The sequence below is a fragment of the Branchiostoma lanceolatum genome, chromosome 16 (genome assembly GCF_035083965.1).
Source record: "Branchiostoma lanceolatum isolate klBraLanc5 chromosome 16, klBraLanc5.hap2, whole genome shotgun sequence".
Lineage (NCBI taxonomy): Eukaryota > Metazoa > Chordata > Leptocardii > Amphioxiformes > Branchiostomatidae > Branchiostoma > Branchiostoma lanceolatum.
This window is the reverse complement of record NC_089737.1, coordinates 2,703,126-2,720,033: the sequence shown is the minus strand read 5'-3', so window position 1 is coordinate 2,720,033 and position 16,908 is coordinate 2,703,126. Positions and strand designations below refer to the sequence as shown.

The following is a 16,908-nucleotide window of genomic DNA, read 5'->3' as shown; positions in this document are numbered from 1 at the left end:
TTTGGCCTCCGGGTCAACAACAGAGTTGATCAGACGCCCCTGTTGGTGGCGGGGAGTAGCTTTCTGCTGGGACGAGTTGGGCAAAATGAGCCCTTACTGCAGTACTAATGTAGTCTGCTAGGTGCCGTTATGAGACCGTCTGCAAACTTTCTTGGGTAATGACCAGACACACGAATCTCAGGCGAAATATCTCGGTTCAGGTAGCTTTACTTAAGCGCAGTTGCCTTGCTTTGTTGTTGATGCTAATGTTACTAATGTTAATGTTACTAATGTTACTAATGTTACTGCAGTACTAATGTAGACTGCTAGGTGCCGTTGTGAGACCGTCTGCAAACTCCGGATCAGCTGTCACAAACTTCACATTGAAACCGGACGTCATAACTGCACTCCCCTGGAACAACGAATATGTAGACATTGTAATCTAACGTTAAATAGGATAGAGGATGAGCAACACTCTTTAGTAGAATGTAGTTTATACAACGAAGAGAGAGCTGAGCTGTAAACTAATACAATGTAGGTTTCCCCATTTCATACATCTTGGCGACGTGGAAAAAATCATATTTCTAATGGCTTTAGATAAACCCTTGATTATCAAACACACCTGTACTTATATCTACATTATTACTAAGAAGCTAGAAGAGGCCAAAGCAACGTAATCATTAGACTAGTGCTAGCTTATTATTGTATATATATATATATATACATGTATTTGCAAACTGTGATGCTTTCTGTTGTGACCTGTACTGAACCCAGTGGGTATGTGTGTGCAATAAAGGTCTTCATTCAATTCAATTAACGTTACGAACTGGGTGTTTCTGTAAACTTCAACGCAACGTTCGGTCAAAGAACGTCTATATCCAAATGTTCATGTACATGTATATGTAATTAGTACTAGTGTACACAATCTTTCCTGCGTTCAGACGCACAGAATATTTTAGAGGAGAATTTACATCAATGATTTGTGGAAAGAGCTCTATAGTCTCTCTTGCCAGCGTGGACCGATTTCAAGTTTCTTAGATGAAGTACCACTATCAGTCACTGGAGGGCGCTTTTCTCAGACTGTCGTTTAGCTGTTGCAGTGTTGGATTGTAGGTGGCGGATTTCAAGTACGTGATAGTTACTATATAAGATTGTCAATGTGATAAAGGGCCATACTGTCCTTGGTTTAACGTCAGTGGATAGAGCTCTGAGCAAGACCGATTAGACGTTTCACACCTGAAGTACTACTATCTGTCACGGGAGGGCGCTTCTTTTAGACCGCTGATGCATTGGTCCGAGATGATACGGGGATAAGATATAAATGTGTGACAGGTTGACAGGGTTCGTAATATAAGATTTGTGTAAGTCAATGACTGACTCATCAACATGTCAGGGCGACAAATGACCTCAGAAAACATTACCCACAAACCGAAAGAAAGGGTTTGTTAGTTACTGTCAAGGCTCACCAGGGATGCAGCAAGTGAATTTTGTCTATTTCATCTTATATACTTACTTACTTGGGCCTATCGCCCATCCTTGGTCATATGCCACGGACTAGGTGCCTCCATCCTTTGCGGTCCCGGGCCCTCTCTACCAGCTGCTCCCATGTGTGTCCGGATGCCTTCACATCGGCCACTAGGTCCCTCCACCATGTGTTCCTCGGCCTCCCTCTTCCGCTTCGCCGGGGGGTTCCATGTGAAGGCCTCGAGCTCCCTCGTGGTACTCGATGTTGGCTTCCGCAGTGTATGCCCAATCCAGGTCCATCTCTTGTGCAGGGTGTCGGTTGCCACTGGGCCCTGCCCGGTGCGTTGCCAATATATCAAATATATATGGATGAGGATGTGGATGATAACAGCAAAAAGGATGAGAAAAATCAAAGACAATTATTAGGAAATAGGATAAAGTCTCCAAATAGATGTTGGGTGAAAAGATCGTAATGTTTTCTGGGTGCCGGCCGGGCTTCTCTGAGAGTCCCTTACCCCATATAAGCAGATGAACAGTTCAGTAAAAAGCTAAAGTTGTTAAGGGAAAAGGGATGATGTCCACACATATTTTCAACCTACTCATTACGTACAAGATACGATGTGTACATGAATGTAGGTGGCGCTTCGACGGGCGTTTAGCTGGCTTTACACGGGCTCCTCGTGCGGCGCCTGAAATCGATCCTTTTTATGTCAACAATTGTTTTAAAGGTCATTCTAAATGTATGTAAAGATGTCTGAACCTATTTGGGAAAGTTTTCACTGGCTTTAATCTTAATTTCGTATGTATTTTTTCACAATTCAGATTCGTGACTACATACCCTATCACAGCCTAATATGCGGCCGCCTCCTGAAAAGTGGTTAAACGACCGTCAAATTGCCAAATTTCCGTCTTTTCGTGAATGGGAAAATCGCGAGAGGCTCGCAAAGGGGTGTGATTTTTCTAGGCTTCTTTGGTTGTCATTAACTTTAACAGCGTTCTGTCTGTTTGCTTGTCAATAGATCCAATGTTTCTTTCAAACTGCTGTGTAAAGGTATGTGGAAGTAATATACGGCATTGGACGCCGGGCAGCCGTTTGATGTTCGAGGTTTATTTCAAGATACCTTATTTGGGCATTTGTAATAAGAAGTTTATTGCAAGTTCATGCCCGTGGGCTAATTGCAAATACATGGTAAAAACATAGGGAAAAACATACATGCGTCAGTAAACTGTGTCTGACTTTGTTGTAACAATAGGCTACTGGTGCTAAATACAATTGTTGGCTATATCTAAACTAGCTGGGTTTGACTTCTTTTTCGGAAGCAGTGTAATGTCATAATGTTATCAACCAATCAGCAGCTAGTCAAGATGACGTGCCAGTACTGCAGTACTAATGTAGACTGCTAGATGCCGTTGTGAGACCGTCTGCAAACTTTCTTGGGTAATGACCAGACACAGGAATTTAAGGCGAAATATCTCGGTTCAGGTAACGTAACGTTACCATTTAACGTCCGATTTATTCAAAACGTTATTTATCTTAAAACCGCGCGGACAGAGCCAAATGTTAAACCAATGGGCAGAAATATCAGCTCTTCTAACAAGAAAAATGTATGGTCTGTAAGTTTTCCTCCGCCTGTTTAACGCCGTGCGAGCATGTATTTATACTGGGGTTTATGGTGTAGAATTGTGCTAGGGTAACCCATTATCGTCCACGTCAGCCTTTTCCCTTCTAGCACTATGCTTGAAGAACATAGACAAGAAAAAAATGCACAGTAACTGTCGAAAGTAGTCTACAGACAAATGATAGTAAAGTCACTATGTTTGTCCATCCGCTTGCCTGACGCGATGGAAGAATGCAATTTTTGTGTTCTGAATTTCCCCGACATCAGCAGCACGTGGCGTTCACGTGATAAACGCATGGCCATTATGTCATGCCGTGCAAAAATGTATCATCTGAGCGGGGGTCGCTAGGTGGTATCAAACCTTCCTAAAATTGGCAAGAGTTTCAAACCTCGAATCACCACGGATAGTCTGAATATCAAAGAAAGGTTTAACGTCAGCTACGTTTAAAAGATACTAGCTATCGTGTAATTTAGAAAAACATGCTGAATTATGCTGGGTCGAATTTCATATGAAATACGTCATGCATGACGCTTCCGTGCAACTTGTTGTTGCTGGTTCAGGAGTTTATTCTGTTATATGTCGCTGGACGTAAACCTTTTTCATTGTTTTGTATAAAAGAGAGAGATGGCTAAGGATCATACTTATGACGTTCTTTGTTGCTCATGAGACCAGGCTTCGGCATAATACACCTCGACATGTGGACATGACCCAAACTGGACGTAAACTGCTCCCGCACGTAATTAGGTTATGTTACGTTAGCTTTACACTGTTGTATTCGATGTCATGGCCACACGCTTCTGAACGCTGTCCATTCTTGGTAAAATGTGATGCTATGTTGTAAATACCAAGCCCAACTAGAATGGCAACATTTTCGGGAAAATGCAGGATATTCCCCTCCCATTACCTACACCTCAAATATGACATCCTTAGCATTGACTGTAAGGGTATTATGAAGTTTCTGCAAAAATTATGCAAACGAGGTCTGCATTAGCATAATTTATGGTCAGGTGTGTCAGAGCGAACTCCTGCTCTGGGCACTCCTGTGTCGGGCGACCCCGACGAACCTACATAGACCAACTTGCTGGGGATGTAGGGGTGAGGTCTGAAGATCTAGACCAACTAATGGCGGACCGTGACGCCTGGGGGGAGAGAGCAGCCATGGCCCTGGCAAGCTGCCCGATATGATGATGATGTGTTCCCCTTTCCTAAAAATACCTACATCTGAAATATGACTTCCGTAGCTTTTATGGTAAAGAGTGCATAAATTATGCATAAGGCACTCATTAGCATAATTCATGGCCAGGTTTTCTGACCTTTCCTAAAGCCTTTACAGTAAGGGAAATACAAGTACATGCCTAAATCATGAAAAATGAGGCCCTCATAAGCATAATTTATGGCCAGGTGTATTCACCTTTTTTAAGGGTACCTACATCTCAAATATGACATCCGTAGCCTCTACGGTAAGGGAAGTACCAGTTTATGCATAAATCATGCAAATGAGTTCCGCATTAGCATAGTTGATAGACAGGTGTGTTCACCTTTCCTAATGGTACCTACATCTCAAATATGACATCCGTAGCTTTCATGGTAAGGGAAATGCAAGTTTATGCCTAAATTATGCAAATGAGGTCCACATTAGCATAATGTATGGCCAGGTGTATTCACCTTTCCTAAAGGTACATACAACTCAAATATGACATCCGTAGCTTTTACGGTAAGGTAAATTCACATTTATGCATAAATTATGCAAATGAGGTCCGCATTAGCATAATTCATGGCCAGATGTGTTCACCTTTCCTAAAAGTACCTACATCTCAAATATGACATCTGCAGCTTTTACGGTAAGGGAAATGCAAGTTTTGCATAATTTATGCAAATGAGGTCCTCATTAGCATAATTTATATCCAGGTGTGTTCACCTTTCCTAAAGGTACCTAAATCTCAAATATGACATCCGCAGCTTTTACGGTAAGGGAAATACAAGTTTATGCATATATTATGCAAATTAGGTCCTCATTAGCATGATTTATTGTCAGGTGTATTCACCTTTCCTATAGGTACCTACATCTCAAATATAACATCCATACCATGTAACATAAGGTACATATAACTTTCTGCAATACCATTAGTAGAGCTACCACCGCACATCTACTTGGTTTTTGGCAGAAGAAGAAGAAGAAGAAAGAAGAAGAACAGGCAAGCAAAAACAATATATCCCCCTTCCCATTGGAAGGGGAATATAATAACGTTACTAGTGACATTGACACCAACATGTACACTGCAGTGCCTTCCATATCTGATAGACGTTGCTGTGAGACCGTCCCTGAAGATGAAATAGCTCACTTTTTTGCCCTGCCCTCCCTCTCTCTGTGCCATGGAAATCCAATTGGTGTGCAGTGAAGTTTCACCTTACCTATGATCATGTAAAAGGTAACAAACACTTTCTAAGGGCTCCTTGGATTGAGATGAGATGTAAAGCTCTTTGGACTTGTAGGCAAGGAAGGAGCCAAATAATTTTGCACAGGCCGCCACAGAGTATCATTTTGTTACCATAAATATATATAATTTATCATGTTACATTACTGAAATGGCAACGGAAAGGACAACTCCAGCTGTTAGTAGCTTCACAGCTTAAACCCCATTAAAGTAAAGAGCCTTATTAACTGGTCAATGTTTGCTACATCAAATCCTTGATCAAATGAACCACACCAAGACTGCTTTCCATCTATTTTTATAAGATTTTATTCTTATCACGCGCATGACGTTAGATGGTGTATTTTGTGTAAGATACGTTAATTAGATTACAGGTATTGTGTGTAGCGAAAATGCATCACTAAACCAGGAGCGTTGAGTTATACAAGGCTTTTCATCCTTAGTTCGCTAGTCATAAGTAATTTATGGAATGCTGTCTTTACTTGTCAATAAACTGTTTGACTACCTTTTTAAAGAGAAACAATGGAATGAACAAATACAACATATGTCCAGCCTTTATAGACTTCTTCATCCACATATTTATTCAGAAACACAGCTGAAACACATTACTGTAACATCACAAACCGAAAACAACACTGGAACTGGAATGCTTTCATTGCGATCTACAGTCACAGAGACAAGGTGCTGCTCAAATGCTCCTCCTGGCGAAAAATATTATCATTGCAAGAACACTGATAGGACGCAGGAAGTTCGACTGTACTCAAGGAAAAGAATATAATAGAAGCCTGAAGGAAATAGTAGGGGCTTGGATGGATCAGAGATATTCTAATGCTTAGTTTTTGTTTCTCTTTTACATTCATAAAGTAACTTCAAACATATGCACCACAGTCACACATTTTCCAAATAGTTTTAGAAAAACTACATAAAATAACAGTAAGTAAACATTGGGTTGGATAATTCTGGGATAATCAAGTCAATTTTGCAGTAAGTGTACATGTTACAGTAACTATCCTTACTGAATTTGCTATGTGTGATAAGCACGAAGCTAAAACATCCTGAGTTACAGTACAGCAACTTCATGTAAATCTGTATATTTTGAAGTCAACACCATCAAGTTCAAACTCACGTTACATGTATGTCTGCTTCTTTGTACGTTATCATCTTGTGTACCACCAATAATAACAGCAGAGGTAGGTGACAGTAAGTGTAAGTACGTGAAGTATTGTTTGGGGCTTTTTGGTGGGACACAGTATTTCTCCAAACAGACATGACTCCACTATCGTCACTTATTTGCAGTTTAACTTTGAGTTAGAATTACTCCACTATGCTTTAGCAGTCTCTAAGTTTTGTTGAAATACTTCAACAGAAAGTAATTTTCGAAGGTGTTCCATACAAGACTAGAAGAGCTCTGTCATCAACCTGACGGAGAATTCCATGCTTCTAAACATCAAAGTCACTAGATAAATATTTTGTTTCATTTCAGAGATCACAACTTTCCCCAACATTCTACAAACATCACAGCAAGACTTCAGTAACTGATAGCAATGGTTAAATCTTTACACCGACCAGGCTACCATATCTGCTACATTTTTTCCTGATTACTACAATGTATGCAGTGGCAAATTTCTAGTGCTTTTACACCATAATACAGGTAAATTGTTTCTACATTGAGCCCTATAACCTCACAGTGCTGTACTATACATAGACTGTCTTGCTTTGTCTTACAATATAATCTACCTAAACTTGTATATAATTGTGCTTCAAGTCTATTCATTGCTACAGAGAGGAGGAAACTTTGGAAATTAATTGTAGAATACTTCATCACTACTAGTAATAAATGCTGCTACATGTAATACATTGACTTGAATTTTGGAAGCCATTGTATTTCACCAGAAACTTTTTTAAAGCAGATAGTATATAGTGTAGACTAAACTGACTTTTAATCATATCTTGAATTCAAAGGTTTCCAAATTTTCATCCTCAACACTTCAGCTCTATTTTCCATTAATATCTAATTTTCATAATCTGACCATGATACACTACAACCATCCTATTCTGATTGGTATGACCTAACCAACACATATACGACTTGTCAGAAATGGACTATTTGAATATTGAAACGGGTGTTGATGAAATATCTCTGTATTGCACAGCTGGACAAGACCATCAGCTAGAATAGACGACTCCTTATTTCCTAGTCCATGAACTTTCTGTTGGGGTTGGATCCGAATAACGTTGTCCGGATTTCTGGCATCATCTGGAGAAGTTGTAAAAAGAAACAAACAAACAAGGAAATGTTTAGAGTTGCTAGTTGTGTAAAGACCACAATGCTTGTTTGCTTTCAACTACAATATAAGTGTTAGTTGTGTAGACAAACAGTAATCACACAAAGGACTTTAAGAAAATGATCACAGTAGACAGGTGGTTGCCAAACACAATTCATAATGCTTGTGTCAGTGGAAAAAATAATCTAGGGGACCACAAAAAGTGGTCACATTGGGCAGGTAGTCCTTAATGTAGTCACTTGCACAGGTTTGACTGTATAATCCACAACGGATTTCTTTAACATATCATTATCACCTTCTGGTCTGATGAGGAAAAGGAAAGAAACAGATAAATAAACAAACAAACCTGTGTACTCATCATCTCCAGTCGACTCTCCAGTGTGTTGGTGACCTTGATTCTGTTGTTGGGAGAAAGGAACTCGATACCCCCAGACCTGGAAAAGCGAAAGACAAACTTCACAAACCTACACCACAGTATTACTACCTGTCCAAATTTCTATCCTTTTCCTGTATTAAATATACCTTAAAAAATGAATATCTATTAAGTTATCTTTCTGCTGAAGCAGTTAACTGTAAAACTAAAAGACTACAGAAATCTTCCCTGTACCAGACAACATCACTAAAATCAAACACTATAGATAGTCTTTCTATTGCATTGAACACAAAAGTACAGATAACTATAATTGGGAGTTGAGAGTTTGGATTACCTATATTGAGCTGATTTTCAACAATGAAGCTTCACAAAAAAAAAAGGCCAAAAGGTTTGAATCCCAGGAAAGGTACAACTACAAGTCTACTCACACATCCGAGCCCAGGAAGTTTTGTTCATCTACGGTGATTTTGCAGTCCTTTTTGGTCAGCTGCTTGTAGGTGGTGATCACCTGTGGTGTCAAGTCCTGGGGAGGAACAAAGTACACAGAGTTTAGGAACATTTTCTTGTTTTTTTCTCCCAGTTACAATTTGACTAAGGTGAAATGTAGTGAAGGTGAAGTAAAGAAGTAGATAAATGAGCTGACTATTGAAAAAATCCAAAAATGTTGTTTTTTTCAACTGCCTTATAGTACTATTCAGTTCCAAGACAGAAACAAGAAAATGTGAAATAAAGCAGATATAACTTATTATAAGGAGAAAAAAAAACAGGGGGCTCAAAATCTAATCATTTCCAGTTTTTGTCACAACTTACCAACACACACAACAGACACAAACGTTGCCCAAAATATACCCTCCATTTCTATGGCGGTAATAAAGACGCTCACCTTGACGAGTTTGACGTCCACCTGTCGACATCTGAGCGTGACGGCCGGCTCGAGGAGCTGACACAGACTCTGCACCATCAGTCCCTCCATCACCTTGCGGTACTTGACCGGGTTCTTGGTGACCTCCCCGAGCCTCTGGCGACACTCCTCCAGGATACTCTGCTGGGAGAAACAGACAGCAACACGGGCACCAAAATTACACCAGGGCTTGAAATTAATTTTTGGACAAAGGTGTACTGGTGCTCCTAACCTATACGGGTGAGTTAAAAAGTTAAAATCCTCCCACACCATAAGGTGCATATATAGGGCGGTGCCCATTTCCGCTCCATAGCCCTGGGCCACACTGGGGTGCAATCACTGCAGCAGGGGGCTAGTCCACTGGCAATGGAGTGTGTTTAACTTCCATAGTGTTTCAGAAGTATATACCATTTCTATAAAGTCTTTAGTATGACTCAATGCGCCTCTTGTCCAGAGGTGTCCTACCCAGGGTTGGGCCTTCTGGTCCAAGTAATTTGAACCAGATGTGGCTAGTAACAGAAGCGCAGACCACTACACCACAGGGACACCCCTCCTATACGATGAACCTAACCTAAAAATTTAGGTGCACATAAAAAATGTTGGGTGCACAACATGAAATTAAATAGTCAGCAGAACCTCTTTAGCCTTAAGAGCTTGAATCTAAAATTTTATAGCTACTATTTTGTACAACTGTTATACAGCAAAGTTATTATTCTATTTTGAATAAAGTGGCAGGGCTCGAAGTTAACTATGTCCCTATGTCCCGGGGCCACCAAAATTTGACCTGGGACAACTCAATAATCAATTCGGGACATATTTGGGACAATCAGGGCTCCTGAGTGCCACTGTGCTCCTCCCTTGTGAAACTGTATACTGGTCCCACCCACTGTTTTTGGTGTGGTACTAGTCTTCTCAAAATCAATCATCATTTATCACTCAGCATAGTGAAAGGAAAGCCTGTCCCAGCCCCCTGACAGTCAGCAGAGGGATGGTCACACCTCATTAACCTCCCCAAGAGCCACCGCATCAATGAAGTCTTTAAACTCTGCAGAATTATGCTTTTTCTTTTATAACCTATTAAAATAGATTATTTCAGGTTGTTAACAATATTTCTGGTTGTTAACTTTGTTGAAACTTGTGTTTACTACTGAGTGTATATACCTTTGTATGTATTGTATTTTTCAAATTTCATGCAATTTTCTATTTTACAATACACAATCTTGTATATAACTAAAACAAATATTCTAACACAGATTGGCTTGGGCTCAGGTCCTGACTTGAGTATAGGTCCAAACCTGAACATGAACCTCTGGAACTGAATGCAGACCCAACACTAAGTTCATAGCTTTGGCCCTGGTTGGGACACTTCAGGACACTTTCGGGACAGTTGAAATCCACTTTTGGGACAATGTTGGGACAGTAGGGGAAAAAGTTAATTTCGAGGCCTGAAGTGGTCAGTCACAGTTCTCAGCCACAAGGCCAGCTAGACATATTTCTGTCATCTCTGACAATACAAATGCCAATGAACCAACCAACCTTTATATGGTCCTCTCTGGCCTGGAGAACCTTCATTCTGGCCTGGTTCAACAAGTTGGAATTTTGGCTGAAAGGATAAAAAATTCACAAGTCAAGACTATGGAGGAAAACTTCACAGATGTAGAAAAAAAAAAATTATGTTTTTGATCATAGATGACCAGCAGTTCGACAGACATTTGTTTTACCACACACTTTATTTGATTACAGAGTGTAGAGTGGAATGTACATGTGTGTTGTATGACTCTATGAATCTTTGTATTTTCTGTATTCTACAACAGCACACAGCAATATTACTAGATGAATAAAACATTGACATAAATACTAAATAGTAAAAAAGAGCACAACATTTCTTTTGAAGATAAACACATGAGATGCTGTTCTTACATCTTCTTCTGCTGCTCGACCTGCTTCTCCTTCTTCTCATAGAACTCCATGATCTTGACCCGCTGCATCTGGACCAGACGACCCTTCTCTATGTTAAACTCCTCCTCAGCCTGGGGGATTAGGGACAGTTTCAATAGGATGAACATCACAATTCAGATTATCTAATGGCTCAAGACCTTTTGTTATGGAATCCAAGTCAATAGATCAATCATGACTGTCCATCAATTTTATGTATTTCATAATCATGAATGGCTGCATGTCTGTAAAATAGTTGCATTTCTATGTTTTTATTTTCCATTTCTACGTTGAGATGGAGGTGAACGGGGCTATGGGATTGGTCCATTAGACACAAATGCACATACTTCCAAGAGAATTTGAAATGAAATGAACTGAAATAAAATTCAGCGTGTTACACTGGAGGATGGCTGTTATATAATTTGATTCAGGTCAATTCAATGTTTATTGATCGTGAAGTAAAGCTATTCAATAAAAATCACTTTCAGTATTCCCTTAAATTCAACACCTTTGGCTTACCTTAGCATCTATCTCCTCTGCCTTCTCATTGGCCTCCTGCTCAATGAAGGCCATCATGTGCTTGATCTGAAAAATATAAATCAATTTATCAAAATTCTGCCACATAATTCATATCTTATACATTCAGATACATACATACTGTCACCTGCACCGCGCCAATTGCGACACTCAAATCAAAATTCATATAAGAGTCTACCATTTCACAAAGAATGTTATAGACACTCTTGCAACACGGACTATCATGCAGCAGTGATAGCACCACGCTAACTGTTCAGCCTATGGGGTCGCGACCTTTTAGCCTAGTGGTTAGAGTGCGTGAGGTTATGATCCGGAGCTCGGGGGATCGAACCCCGGGGCCGGCAGTTTATGTTACTTTCCCTTTCGGTGTTTCATTGGTGTCAGAAGTGGCCCTGTGAGACGTAACATTCCTCACAGGGGACGAACTCGGAGGTTCGAGTGCAGATTCGAGGGCGAATCTGAGGGAAAAGGGGGAGTAATGTAACACGGACTATCATGCAGCAGTGATAGCACCACGCTAACTGTTCAGCCTATGGGGTCGCGACCTTTTAGCCTAGTGGTTAGAGTGCGTGAGGTTATGATCCGGAGCTCGGGGGATCGAACCCCGGGGCCGGCAGTTTATGTTACTTTCCCTTTCATGTGGAATCAAAATTTGAATGCATTGGTAGATTCAGGTGCGGGGCCATCTTGTGTTGATAGCTCAGTTTGGGAAAAGGGTGGCAAAGTGCCCTTAAAGAATTGCTGGCAGAGTTTCGTAGCAGCGGGAGGTGGTGTACTTAAAGTGCTCGGTTCCGTGGAGGTGAGGATAAGGGTGCATGGTGCGGAGATCAAGAGGAAGGTCTATGTCGTTCACGGCTTGCAGGAGAGATGTATCCTGGGAATGGACTTTATGAGGTCAGTCAGAGCCGTAGTTGACACCGTAGGAGAGACCATCTCTGTCCGAGGCAGACCATGCCCCTTGCAAGTCCTGTCCATTCGTCCCAATGTCTGCAGGGTGAGTTTAGCGGAAGATGTTACCCTCCCGGGACGTCATGAAGTCGTCGTACCTGGATGCATACAAGATGCAAACCCTGGATGGGGAGGTTTTCTGTCTGCTGTGTTCGAACCCAACAGTTTGGAAGGGAAAGACAAAGTCGTGTGTGCCAGAACCGTGGTGACGCCGACCGAGGGGTCCGTGCCAGTAAGGCTGGTCAACATGTCGCCAGAGCCAGTGACATTACGGCGTGGTTCCAAGGTCGGACAGCTGACTCCTATGGATGGAGGGGAGGCTGAGGAAGTTGTACTGCCGCCAGCTGGCAAAGGTAGAACCAAGAGACGCACAAGGGCACAGCAAGTGTTGACGCTGAGGGGTCTGGCCACCACGAGTTCTACTCCCGCGGCAGGAGAGGTGGATCGCATCCTGTCAGACCTTGGTCTGGACAGGAAGGACTTGAGCACAGACCAGCGGCGGCGTGTGTATAGGACAGTTGATCGATTTCAACATGTGTTCTCACGTGGACCGCTGGACTTGGGAAGAACTGACAAGGTCAAGCACAAGATTGACACCGGTAGTGCCAGGCCAGTGAAACTTGCACCTAGACGGTACTCACCCCACCAGCGAGAAGAGATGGCGCGCTGCCTCCAGGGCATGCGAGAGATAGGCATCATCAGGGAGTCACACTCTCCCTGGGGAGCTCCTGTAGTCTTGGTAAAGAAACCTGATGGATCAACACGATTCTGTGTGGACTACAGAAAGCTCAATGACTGTACACTGAAGGACGCATATCCCCTACCTAGGATAGACGACGCCCTGGACGCTTTGGGTGGAGCAAAGTACTTCAGTACCCTGGATCTGGTGAGCGGTTACCACCAAGTAGAAGTAGAGGAAAGTAGCAAAGAGAAGACAGCGTTCACTACACCTCTCGGATTGTGGGAGTTCAACACCCTTCCCATGGGCCTCTGCAACTCGCCCGCGACATTTGAACGGCTTATGGACTTAGTCTTGGCTGGACTCTGCTGGTCCTCCTGTCTTGTGTACCTTGATGATATTATAGTCTTTGGCCGTACGTTTGAAGAGCATTGGGATCGACTCGAGGCTGTCTTGCAGCGCCTACAAGATGCAGGGCTGAAGGTCAAGACTACCAAGTGTCAACTGCTGAGAGAGAAGGTGTCTTTCCTGGGACATGTAGTGAGTGAACAGGGGGTGGAGACAGAACCAGGGAAAGTAGAGGCCGTCAAAACCTGGCCGATCCCAAGTAACAGGGGAGAGCTCCGATCGTTCTTGGGCTTTTGCTCTTACTACAGGAGGTTTGTGAGAAACTTTTCAGGTATCGCGGCACCGTTATACCAGCTGGCCAACGACCGAGAGGGGAACTTTGAGTTCGGAGAGGAGGAAAAGGGGGTTTTCAGGCAGTTACAAAGGGAACTCACCACAGCCCCGGTCCTAGCCTTCCCCGATTTTCACAAGAGATTCATCTTAGACACAGATGCGTCAGATCGGGGACTGGGAGCTGTACTGTCTCAAGAAGTCAACGGTTGTGAACACCCTATAGCCTACCACAGTCGTACGCTGAGCAAAGCTGAACGGAAGTATTGCACCACCAGGAAAGAGCTGCTTGCTCTCGTTAACTCTGTATGGCATTTCAGACACTATTTGTTAGGCTGCGAGTTTACTGTTCGTACCGACCACCACGCCCTAAAATGGCTGATGACATTTAAGGAGCCTGAGAATCAAGTAGCACGTTGGCTGGAGACGTTAGCGTCATTCTCATTCACGGTTCAGCACAGAGCTGGGAAGAAACACGGCAATGCTGACGGGTTGTCTAGGATTCCCTGCCGACAGTGCGGCCTAGAAGATGCACCGACAGATGGCGTGATGTCAGTCCAGGTTGCTTCAGACCCCCCTGAGGTACTTGTACCTTTTGCAGCCGGTCAGGATATCAAGCAACAGCAGGCCGACGATCCTGAGATAAGCCCCGTGCTATTAGCAGTGGAGAGCGGAGACGAGACTGAACAACCCTCCCCACTCGGGAAGGAAGGCTTGCGCTATTGGAATGACCGAGAGAGGATGGAGGTCAAGGAGGGGGTGTTGTACCGGAGATTGTATGCTGATAACACAGACACCTCCTATCGGCTCCAGCTCGTCGTGCCAAAGACTCTGAGGGAACAGGTGCTCAGGGAATGCCACGGAGGTATTCTGAGTGGGCACCTAGGGGTGGATAAAACCCTTCTAAGAATGCGAGAACGGTTCTTTTGGTACGGGATGGCTACCGATGTCGAGCTACATGTGAAGGGATGTTCAGAGTGTGCCAAGAGGAAGACAGGGTCCCGGCGAAGAAGGGCACCATTAGTTCCCTCATCCCCAGGATTCCGGTGGGAGAGGGTGGCCATGGACTTTATGGGACCCTTCCCAGAGACCCCGAAGGGAAATAAACACATATTGGTAATATCTGATTATATGACGAAATGGGTGGAAGCTGTAGCGTTACCAGATCAAAAGGCGACGACCGTGGTGCGAGCATTGATTGATACATGGATCACCAGGTTCGGTGTGCCCTACCAGCTGCACAGTGACCAAGGGAGAGACTTTGATTCACAGATTGTCCACACATTATGCCAGGAGCTGGGAATTAAGAAGACAAGAACTACGGCATATCACCCAGAGGGTGATGGCATGGTCGAGCGATTTAATAGGACGGTCTGTCAGATTCTTACCATGTATGTGAATGACTCTCACACTGACTGGGATGCCCGCCTTCAGTCAGCCTTGTTCGCCTACCGTACCAGTGTCCACTCCAGCACAGACTACACTCCATTCTTTCTCACCTATGGTGAGGAAGCAAGGGTACCAGCCGACGTCATGTGGCCTGTGGACAGGCCAGAGCCAGCTGGAGGGATAGACGTTCAGGCACAGGGGGTGAGAGAAGAATTGGATATGGCCTACAGAAGAGCTAGACAGAACATGGAAACGGCCCACAGGCGCCAAAAGGATGTGTATGACAGAAAATGCCACGGAGGAGGCTTCTCCGTGGGGGACCAAGTTTGGCTGTCTATTCCAGCCGTCCCGAGAGGTTTGAGCAAGAAGTTCTTCCCAAAATGGAAAGGACCCTACAGAGTGGTGACACGGATGTCAGATGTTACCTATAGAGTCCAGCGAGTGGGAGGACGACAGAGGGTCGTAGTGCACTTCAACAGGCTCAAGGAGTACCATGTGCAAGAGCCGGAAGAGGAAACAGGAGCGAGAGCAGAAGATTCTTTGACAGATGAGTTACCTGCCGAGGAGACTCCAGCTGAGGATTCAGACGCAGAGTCGCTGCAGGATTGGGTGCAGTGTGACTCCTGTGACAGCTGGAGAAGGATAGCAGCACATGAAGCTGCTGAGATAGATCCAGACGGAGAGTGGTACTGCTCAATGAACGAAGACCAGAGTCAAAATGTGTGTGACGCTCCAGCACCCACTACAACCCGCTCTCGACGCCGGGGGAGACCCCCGGATAGATTGGGGTTCTAAGACACGAGGACGTGTCTTCATAGGAGGGAGGACAGTGTAACCAGGTTTAGGAGGTCAGGGGTCAGCCCTGATCGAGGCCCCGGATGTTGAAGTTAGTTGCGTTGCGTTGGGGCAAGTTCAAGCAAGTTGTGACAGTTATTCGGTTTAGTTTTAGACTAGAGCGTGCACGCTATAGCGATAGTTAGGTTCGAGTTCGACAACATAATCCATCACGAAGTTCCACCTTCTGTAGAGCCCACGGATACGAGGTAAGGACGATCAATACCTTGTTACACTCTTATTACCCTCGCACTGTGAGAGACTGGAATTCATTGCCTCAAGAAGTCACGGAGATAGCTGACCCTCCCAAGTTCAAGGAGGCGGTGCGCCTGCACTCACTCAGCGCAGCGTACTCCCCTGAACTTAAGTGTTCCGTGAATTATGGAATAAATATATATGGGGCGTGACTGTAGAATTGATTTGTTACAAAATAATTTGCCATTTTGCTCACAAATAATATGGACAAAATCTATTTTTCAATGCCAGCGGCTGTGTTTGTTCCAATCTAGACTTGTGAACAATGTCTACGCTGCAATCCTCAGCATATCAGAGTTTTATCAAGTCTAAGACCACGCTAGAATTCTTATAAGAACTAAGAAATTATTTGATGACCGGCGAAAGGACGACCCTGCCCACCCCACCTTGTACGACCGCAAAATGTCACGCCACGAAAAACGTTAAAAAATCGCCGAAAATTACCTGTTTCTGGACATCTGCGTCACTCAGAGCCATCTTGACGAGTTGTTCTTTATTCCGTTGTACTTAGAAAGTCAAAACAAAGGACTCAAAATTGTCCAAACTGACAGAAATGACAATTTTCTTCTTTCCCCACGGAGATCTTTTCGATCATGTGA

General features: G+C 43.5%; 1 protein-coding gene across 2 annotated transcripts; it reads right to left on the bottom strand.

The window, feature by feature from the left end:
* Positions 1-7,572: 7,572 nt before the first annotated feature.
* Positions 7,573-16,894, bottom strand: LOC136421644 (V-type proton ATPase subunit E-like). Of its 2 annotated transcripts, none has more exons than XM_066409111.1 (8): positions 16,754-16,894; positions 11,509-11,574; positions 10,975-11,084; positions 10,591-10,657; positions 9,037-9,198; positions 8,582-8,676; positions 8,127-8,214; positions 7,573-7,752 (listed from the first exon to the last, which is right to left on the bottom strand). In XM_066409111.1, the coding sequence occupies exons 1-8, from the start codon at positions 16,784-16,786 to the stop codon at positions 7,690-7,692; spliced, it is 684 nt and encodes a 227-aa protein (XP_066265208.1). In that variant the 5' UTR covers positions 16,787-16,894; the 3' UTR covers positions 7,573-7,689. The 2 variants fall into 2 exon arrangements, with proteins under 2 accessions (XP_066265208.1, XP_066265209.1); XM_066409112.1 differs by having other exon boundaries at positions 9,037-9,195.
* Positions 16,895-16,908: the final 14 nt, after the last annotated feature.